Source organism: Oreochromis aureus, linkage group 13, assembly GCF_013358895.1.
Source record: "Oreochromis aureus strain Israel breed Guangdong linkage group 13, ZZ_aureus, whole genome shotgun sequence".
In the NCBI taxonomy this organism is placed as follows: domain Eukaryota; kingdom Metazoa; phylum Chordata; class Actinopteri; order Cichliformes; family Cichlidae; genus Oreochromis; species Oreochromis aureus.
This window is the reverse complement of record NC_052954.1, coordinates 23,971,380-23,981,492: the sequence shown is the minus strand read 5'-3', so window position 1 is coordinate 23,981,492 and position 10,113 is coordinate 23,971,380. Positions and strand designations below refer to the sequence as shown.

The 10,113-nt window shown below is 40.1% G+C and overlaps 1 protein-coding gene across 2 annotated transcripts in view; it reads left to right on the top strand.

Moving 5' to 3' along the window:
* The first annotated feature begins 1,657 nt into the window (after nucleotides 1-1,657).
* Nucleotides 1,658-10,113, top strand: part of oprm1 (opioid receptor, mu 1) — a 39,335-nt gene continuing 30,879 nt past the window's right edge. For both annotated transcript variants that reach the window (XM_039622199.1, XM_031746779.2), the window contains exon 1: nucleotides 1,658-2,311. In XM_039622199.1, coding sequence (XP_039478133.1) covers nucleotides 2,070-2,311 — 242 coding nt within the window. In that variant the 5' untranslated portion in view covers nucleotides 1,658-2,069. The remainder of the gene's footprint in view (nucleotides 2,312-10,113) is intronic.

Genomic DNA, 10,113 nt, shown 5'->3' with positions numbered 1-10,113 from the left:
CACCAAACATATCTGCCCATGCATATCAATTTAAATCAACTGCAGAATTATTCAGAGTATTAATGATTATGTTTAGACACTTACAAACCAAAGCAGTCTTTAACTGATCTTAGTCGAAGTGCTTTTGCTGTCTAAACTGTCTGAACCCTGGACTATGGTGTTTACGTCCACCATTCACCCTGAACATCACTGCGGCACTTCATTCATTCAAAACTGCGGAAACACGTGTATTATAAAAAACCATGTTCTTCTCCAAGTTTTCCAAGAAATCCCCACTGTTCAATCATCAATGGCATTTTAATCACAATCAACAAAACACTAGCAGTATATTTGAAGGATACTGGGTTGAGCTTGTCAGCCTTAGCTGAAGTGATAAAACGGTTCTTTCACCAAAACATCAGTAATGCTCCCTTTTTTAATCACTTAACACACAGATGAATTAAGCTTTCAAGTTCTTCTTACTGTGCAATTTGTGTTGATTAAAGTGTTTGCAAGTAACAATTTTACAGCAGTGACTTTGAGTACCAGTAATGATCATGTTGAAAAGCTTTACTCTGGAGCCTTTGGCACATTTGTTAAATGATCTTTTGTCATTTTTGAAGCTATGTGAAACTGTAATGAGACAAGTGGGGACATTATCTCGATTAAAATCAATTCCTATTGGATTATGCCATGCTACATTCCCCTGCTTGGCTCCCATAATTAGAATAAAGCACAGAAACTGAAATCAGAAGTGAGAAGCCTCATCAAAGCGCTACATGTGCAGGCATGGGTGACTTGACAGATAATCACGAGCGTTCTCTTAGTGTCCTCAGAGCTAGCTCAGACTGTTGCTGTGAGCATTTTACTATCCTTCAGGTACTACACAAGCAGAGACTATCACTGTAATGCTTCACTTTAAAAGACACAGTATATGTCCTGCAAACTGCTGCTCATAGAAACTGATATCACAGCTGACCTGAGAAGCATTTTCTAGTGGTAACAATAGCCTGTTTCTTGGCTGGTTTTTAAAAATGTCCAGTCAGAATGAAGAAAGAAAGAACCAAGAAGAGGTGAAGAAAGGAAGGAAGAAGAGGAATAAGGGAAGAAGAATGGGAATGAAGAAGGAAAGTAAATAAAAATTAGGGAAAGAAAAATGTAATGCGTAAAACGCAGAGAAAACAGAAGAAAGGAACGTTAAGAAAAAATACTGAAGTACTGAAGGAACAAAGATGAGCAACATAAATTTCCCAATGACAGAAAAGTAAAAGAATAGGGGGAAAAGTGAAGTAAGAGAAAGGAGATGTTAACATGTAGAATGAAAAAATAAAGAAGCAGGAAAGTTAAAAGGAGGGGGAAGTGGTCAAAAAAGTATATAAGAAATGAAAGAAAATATATAAAATATTTAAAAAATTATAAAAAATATTTTTTAAACCCAAAATGGTCAAAAGAGTGAGTAGGGAAAAAGAAAAGAAGGAAGAACGGATGGAGCAAGGGAAGAAGGGAAAACACGACTGGGGGGTGAAAGGTGGAAAATGAGAAAAAAGAAAGAAAGAAAGAAAGAAAGAAAGAAAGAAAGAAAGAAAGAAAGAAGGAACGAAAGTAAGGAGACGAAAAGGAAAGAAGGACGGAGCAAGGGGGGACTAAAGGAAGCACAACAAGGCACGCGAAAAGGGGTGGGAAGGAACGAATGAGTAGACATGTGCGAACAAAAAGGGGGAATGAAAGGATAGGAAACAGGCAGTAAGGAAAAAAGAGAGGAAAGACCCTAGGGTGAAAGAAGAAAGGGAGCGAACTAATTCATTTTCACGTCGTCGCTTCTGTCCCGTGCAGGCTCGCCGTTCTGCGCGAAGGTCGTCAGAAAACTCGCTCACCCTGCCGTTAACCCTCAAACCGTCAATACGCACGCCACATTCTTCAACACGCTGAGGTTTAACGCCACCGGCGGCCCGTCCCGCGCCTTACAGGCAGAGCTGCCCCGAGCACACGACAGAGAAGCACCCAGCGGGGCATCACAGGCACCGAGCGCGCTCGACAGGCACCTGAGGGGAGGTGAAAAACGCGCCTGCGGTACATACCGGTCGAGGACCATGGACAGCGCCGGCAACTGCTCGGAAGCGGATCAACGGAGCCAGCTGTGCTCGTTTTACAACAGCAGCAGCTTGTGTGGGAACTTCACCGACAACACAAGCTTCGCGGAGGGGAGTAGAGGGAACAACATGGAAATCGACGCCAATCCGGTTATCATAGCGATTGCCATCACCGCTCTTTACTCCATAGTGTGCGTCGTGGGGCTGGTTGGAAACGTGCTGGTCATGTATATCATTGTCAGGTAAGGCAATTTTTAAAAAAAAGAATGAAATGAAAAAACTCTTAAAAACACTGATATGAGTGGATGTTTGTTCTCAGACTTGTTGCACACAATCAGAAATGACTCCTAACCCTCTTCGGACATTAATTCGCGGGTGTGTGTTTTCGTCGTGTGTTTTTATGAGGCCGAGTGAAACCATGTGCTTGTGGTGTTGACAGCGCTGCGAGCACAGCTGCCGTTCGTGCGTAAAAATGCCTCCAACAACGCAGCAAATTGCTACAGCGCCAAAACCCGAGCTGAGCGAAAGGAAAATGAGGGAAAGAGAAAGAGTGGAGGGTGGGGGAGGAGGGGGTGCACAAAACACACTACTTTTCACTTTAAAACAGTGGCAGCTGACATCTCTTCATCTGTCGCTTTTAACCACGAGCAAAAATGATGTGATGCTGTGACGTGATGACAGCACGCGCCATGTAAGTCTCGTGTGAACGCACACTCCCGGTTAGATGCTGCTACCTTCTTGTGCGCAAAGGCGTCGGTGTCTTGTGTTCGCGCAAATTCAACGAACGTCCAGAAATAGTTGGGAATGGTGTTAAAACAAACACCTGCTAACATAAAGCCTGCAAGTGCTAAAAGTTACACAGGTTGCCCGGCTCTGAATCCACACATTAGATGAGCAGATTTGTGGATATTTGCTTTCTAAAAACAGAAAGAAGCTTTATGTTCAAGCATGTTCTCTGATGCTTCTTACGTATAGATAACCAACCTTCTTACCAAATTTCATATATCATGTTCACATCTCACTGATACATCTATCTAAAATGCCTTCCCTTCACGGGGTCAGCTTTTATCATTTCAATCACTTGGCACAAGAAGTGCAGGGTGATCATACATGTTTAGTCCTACAGACTCGAACTGTGAGGCCACTTGCCTTTTTATTGTCAGTGCAGACCAACTGGAATAATAGAAATAGTCTTAGTTTTCATTGTTCACCACTGATTACAAAAAAAAAACTTCTGCCTACTTAAGTGGACCTCACTGTCAGAAGCAGGATTTCACTGGTCATTAATTACACATGAACCCCTGACATTTATGTCAGTTAAATGCCCCCTGGTGTTGTGGATTTGTTTATGATATATATACCTGTATAGACCAGACATATACTCACATATATATCAAAATATATACTCGTATGCACTTTATACATATACCTGCACTGGAGTGTTTATATAATGGAATCACTGTGATAAGCTTTTAACCTACATGTTTAAAATCACAAGACCCACACATCTGGGTCAAATATTATCCACAATTATATTAATGAAGTTTGTGCCACTTTTTGTATGACCATATGTGATCAATACTGTCTGAAATGAAGTAATTAGGATCAATAAGTAACCTTTCATTGTGTTATGGCCAACGGTGACAAGTCCAAACAGGGTTAAATAAACGTGGTCCTGCTAAGATGCACCTGGGAGCCTCTCTGCCCATCTTCGCTGCCAGAAGGTGGTGAACCACCCATCTTTAACCAATATGGTAAACAAAGTTGGCCCGGCTGACAGTGCACCTGGGACACTTTTTGCCTGTCTCCGTTGCCCAAAGTTGTGAAAAACCTTTCCTTAACGGATATAGTGGCATACCCCTGGCAGCAAACCTGACAAAGTTGTCAGGAGGATTCATTGTTTTGTCTCTGCAATCGGTTTGATATCTGTAGTTTTGCTGACTTTTGGACTCGATCTGGCCATAAAACTGTCAAAGGGACCCAATTAAAAGTGATGGATGCTGGGAACAGTGCTAGGAAGGTCATGGAGTAGTGCCAGAAAGTTATGTAACACAAGTGTCGGAGATTAAAGAAGGGACAAAGTGCAAATTGACAAGTGATTGGGAAAAAGTATTGACAAACATATTGCATCGATAATTGAGGGAGAGTTGTGTAGAGTTGAGAAAATACTTATTAGTTTAAATTTAATATGAATCAAGTAAAAAACAAGGAATGGAAAATACCCAACGGGAGGAGGAGGGGTCACTGACCCTATAAAAAGATGGGTCAGATGCGCCCCGGGTAGCTTTTTGGCCGCTGTTTGTCTGTTTGTGTTGGTTTTTGATCTGGATGTGCTCACAGCGAACACCCTAGGGGAGCTTTTTGCTTTTTCCTATGTTTTGCTGAACTTGCTGTTCAATAAAACATAGAACTCTGCTCTTCTCCTGTGATCTTTGTGTTTTTGATTTTAATTGGCATCTGGACGTAGAAATACACTCCTTCTAACCTGAGCGGTGCTCGAACCATCTTTTAAAATTTGCAACTCAACACTAGCCACTGGAATGCTATGTTATTCCAAACAAGGCTCGTTTAGGTAATAAAAAGAAGCTGGACTGGTGGAGCAGGATGAGGATGTAACAAGCAAGAATACTTTAAGGGCTGAGGGAACAAAAACTGTTTGGCAGCCAGTGGTAAAAGTTAGGAGTTAGGAGAACAGAGATAAAGGTGAGGATGGTGAGCCTTCAATTTTTTCCACTTAGTGATTGCCTGCTTAATTGGTCCAGTAGAGTCATTGAAGTGTGACAGTGCAGAGAATTTGCCTTCATGCAAGTGATTGCAGAGGAGACTTTTCTGGCTATGTTGACTTCCTTCACTGCTAATAGAATATATAACACTTATAATTCTCCTCACTTGTCCACTAATTCAAAGGCAGGTGAATGCTCATGCACACATCATCCCACACTAATTGCAGTCTGAGTGCTTCCTGAAATACATCTGTTTTCCTAAAGAATGCGCACATCTACGCCGGATGTTTTTTCCTCTCTCCCTTTTTTTCCACATCTGTGCCGGATGTTTCCTACACCAAATCACTTGCAGCGAATCCTCTCCCTTCTGCCTCCATAGCAACAAACCTGAGTGAAAAACAAAGGAAGAACAATGCAAAACTGTAAAATGAATTCTGATGTCTGGCATGTATCAGTTGGTGTGTTAAAGCCATCAACACAGACTGTATATGGTGAAGGGCATCACTTTCTCATCCTTGGCTGTTTTACCAAAGCATAATAAAAAGGAACCCACCCAATGATCCCTGGCTTCTCTCCATAGTAATCAGAAGGCTGTAAGTCCGAATGCTGACAGGCAGCCTCGAGGCTGCGCAGGCACTTCTGTGACCAAAAAAGTTTTAAGGATTTGTGCAACTTTTTGAGCAAATGAGACTTTGTGGGAATTGCAAAGACGCTAGAAAATATGTTTAATTTTCACAAAAACCACAGTCCACCAGAGTCATTAGCATTCAATATTCTCTTTGTCTTTCTCCCCTTCTCTGCATGTCTTATGCTCTTTTCTTTCTGTCAGCAGATTGAGAGTGAACTGCCATTTAGCTAATGATACACTGTAGATATTTACTTGCAAACAGAAATGTAGTCTTAAATTCTCTGTCCCCATCGAGCCGTAGTTGAAAGTAGTTTGTCGAAATTAAAAAAGAGACAGCAGCTGCTGAGAGATTTGTCCCCCTTGCAGTCTGAATAATGATGACCTTAACGCTATAAAACATTTATCTCTCTTTCACTCTTTATCTCTCTGTCCTTTTGCTGACTCTTATGACCCTTCACAAAACTCTGCAAACATCCGCAAACTTCTCGCAAGCAAACAAACATTAGCAGAGATCCACACGCTCAGTCGGGAAAATCGATTGCGGATGAACAGAAACTGCTGGGCTCCACAAGGAGTGTGCTGCCGGCGCTGAGTGCTTCCTGTTACCATGGAAACGCAAGGAGGTGTTTTGAGCATGATGAGTGCAAAGTGACTCCATCACCACCAAACCGAACCCCATCTATCCTCATGAGGAGCTAGACCTAGTTGGGCACATTTATCAGCTTTCAGTGTTTCCTAAACTGCAATCGATTGAACATCTGCAGGCTGACAGGCTGACAGGCTGACCTGCATGCATCCAAACACTGCTGCTTCCTCTCTACTGCATATAGCTCCACAACAGATGGCAGAATTCTGATGGTACTCTAACACTCTAACTTCTGCATGTCCCCGTTCATACAAGAGCTCCTCTCCAGTGACATGAAACATGAAGAATCTATAAAAAACCAATTGCTTGGGTCCCTCTTACCTGAAAAGCTAAAACAAGATAAGAAACACACACCTTGGTATGTGCTTTATTGCTGAGCAAGCAACAGTCAAAAAGATATGCTTAACAAGCATATTTTATGTTATTTTTTCTAAATGGTATTACCTTTCAAATTCAGTCTGTAAAATGCATTTTGGCCTCGCAGGCCTTATATAAGATTTCACTTTGCTTATTCCAGAGAGATTAAATGTCTGTTTCAGAATGGGTTAGACAAGTAAGTCTTTTTTGTAATAAAAATCCCCTTTGTGTTAATCTTCTCTCAGCAAGAAGCACTGTAGGGAAGGGCCAAGAGGGTAATGGTCCGAAAACAACTACAGCTTCAAAAGAGAACTACTTGATGTGTATAACCAAGACAGAGTGCACTAGCTTCATATTGACTTTATCTGAACTAAACAGATCCCGGGGGCCCTTACTTCAACTCTACTGTAGTATGGAGAGATGGAGTAGTTAGATACATTAAGCTTTAAATGTATAGTGCTTAACAAATTTGTTAGATCATCTGTCCTAAAACTGGAAAACACAAATATTTTAGAAATCTAGGAAAAGCATGTTTAAAACAAATCATTTAATTCTTATTTATTATGTAAATAACAAACTGAGTTTACATTTTTATCATCAAATTTGAGCTTCTTAGAAGTCAGAAATTTGTCAAGCAATGCGTTCAACCACTACAACTAATTTTTGTGTTCAGGAATGCAAATAAATAACTGAAATTCGAAATCATCAAAAAACATGTGCTTTATTATGTGTTCTTTTTTGTGAAACTATGAGTTTGCAAATTCAGAGATTATTATAATAATAATGATATTTTAGATTTTAAAAAAATCCTTTCCTTTAACGAGCTTGTTCATACTGGTAGATGTACCATTGCACCTGATGGTGGCCGAATAAATGTGTTATGCACTATGTTTGTGGACACAGCAGCTCATTTAAAACAGCTGCATTTTGTGCAGAATAAAAATCTGAACTCTTGACATTGTGTTACAGATAGTAATCAACAATTAGCAGGAAGTGGATTGTGTGGGAGGAAAGAGAATGACCTTTACCTCATTAATACAAAGTTGGTTGCTGGGTATGCATATTGAAAAAGGCGAAAAAACTGCAGGAGCCTTCAAGATTGACTTGTTTTTCTATAGATCTTAAATGTTCTCTCTGATGAGTGTCGGTAGGTTGTGGTTGCTTGGGAAGCAGACACCTTTCATGTGAATTTTTGAGCCTCCTCATGCATGATAGATGTGACTTCTAAGGCCTCTTTATAAAACAGATTTGTGAGAACGTTTGATCTTTCTGTAACTTAAGCAGAAAAACCACATATAACACTTTAAACACTTTGATTTGAAAATCTCCGTAGGGGTATTGCATATGCGTCCCAGCCTGTGGTGAACTTTACTCAGGGACACTCTAATGAGCTTGATATTTAGCTTTGTTTATCTAACCAACTATTTTTTCTCCCACTAAATGGTATGTGTTCCCTGGCTTTTTCTTCTTCTCATTTTAGTTTATGGCTATATTTGGGCTGATGTTATATAAGAACAAATCATAATTCAGATGCTGTCAGTCGAGGCTGATTTAAGATTTACAGATTAGAGCTGCACAATTTACAATATTTATAGACTTCGCTAATCTTTCTGGAATCAAATGGGAGCCGTTCTAAATCTATAAACATCCCCTTCTAGAGTTGCTCTGCAGTGCATGGATTTTTCCAGGTATAGTCATGAGATCGTAAACTGACTAAATCAACAGCAGACACTCGTAACTCCCACAGCTACCAGCAGATCTGTATTCCTCCGTGGTTGTACTTGGCACATACTTCTCTTCTTCAGCCAGCATCTGAGAAATGGTGTTTCAACCTCTGTTTTGTAACAGCTGGACATGCAGCCATCATGTTATATGACTTTGATTGCTGATAACCAATGACAACGGAACATCTTGATAATTGCCTCTTGCATGCAATTACCTTGTTTGCCTTTGAGTACAAACTCACCTAGAACAAAATGAGTGAAGACAAATTTATTTATGGAGTGACATTCATCTTTGGCAACAATAAAACTATCAGCTGCTAATGAAGAGTGATTGTTTGACTCGTGCATTTACGAGACGCCGTCTGAACCTTAGTGATCATTGCTATAATCAGTGAGAAGGAGACTGACAGCACAGCGTGAACCTCAGAGAGACAGGAATTCAGCTTGCTGCGTCATGCTAAATTTGTGTATGTGCGCACAACAGGGTGGTACAGAGTCTAATATCTTGCTAAGGAGACAATTGTGGGTAGAGCATGCAGAGAACTAATTAGCCTGTCCTTCCTGTGTGTGTGTGTCTGTGAGTGATGAGTTCCCAAACACCACTGGACACTGCTGGAGAATTAGAGCTCTGTCAGCCTGCTTCCAGGAGCAGGTGTTCTGTTGAATTTAAAGACTAAACGGAAAGAAGAAGTTAGACGCAAACAGCGAGCGCTTCACCAGACTGTGGAGAAAGCAAAATGGGGTTTTGTTGAGTAATGTAATGACAGGCTCTTACTGTAAGCACTGAGAGGATGAAGGAATGATGATTAATTAAGAGGAAACAAAAGACTGATTTTGCGTCTTTCTGTACTCGATGATTGATGGGAGCTCTTGGCTCTTTTGTCCATCTGTCATTTCTAAAGTGACTCACTCGCTTACCCTAACTCTGCTCTTTATACTCTATGACAGGTGCTGTAAAACACGTCTCTTTTCATCAAGGCTGACTTTTCAATGAGATCAGAAGGATCTGTTCTTCTGTAGCTCTTTATCTTTTTATTTAAAAAAAGTATGACTTGCCTTAAAATTAATTTATTGCCACAACTCACAAAAAGATAAGCAAGTAAACAAAGCAAAGAGGACATGTGATGACCTCATCTGAAGTGAAATTCATCACATGTTGGCAGTTGACAAATATTTTCACAGCTCTGTCGCACTTCCTGATAGGGGTCAAGTACTTCACATATAGCAGACCTTAAAAAGGTAAAGCAGACCACAAGCAGCAGAACTTAACAAGGTCTGCTTTATATTTAAAAGGATGTTTCTAAAGGACAGACTTGGGATTTTATTTTATCTATTTCCATATTTTTTATTTCTCAGGATGGAAACCCATTACCAGAGTGAATCACATTGAAGTGCACAGAAATTGTAAAAACCATGAGCAGGGCACAATACAGACGTTTCTGAATACACGCAGTTTGTGTGATTTATGTCATTGTGGTCCAGATAACCATATTTGGAGATTGTCTGAAGTGTTTTGCAAACTAAATGCAACTACCCAACTAGGCCAAGTTCTCATTGTGGTTTTCATCACAAGATGGAGAATATTTTCCTAACACATTAATTTAATGTCTGCAAATACCTGTCAGAGCTGCCAAATTTCAGCTCAGCTATAATTTGATAACAGCTTTAACTGTTTTAATAAACTACTTTCGTTTTCTGTTGCACCCATATTGGATAGTTTCCATTCCTGATGCCATATTTTACAGGCTAATTAAGTGCTTGCATTAAATTAGTTTAATTAAATTCTTGGCTTCATTGCTTTTTTTTAAACAAACTAATTTAATAAAAGTAGTTTTAATGACATGCTAGTGGCAGATTATTTAAAATGTTAACATTATATTTTGCTGACAGGACAAAGACTGAAGTGCTTACAGATTTCAAGCTAATGATGCAAAATATAACATTAATTACATTATTAAGTGTTGCA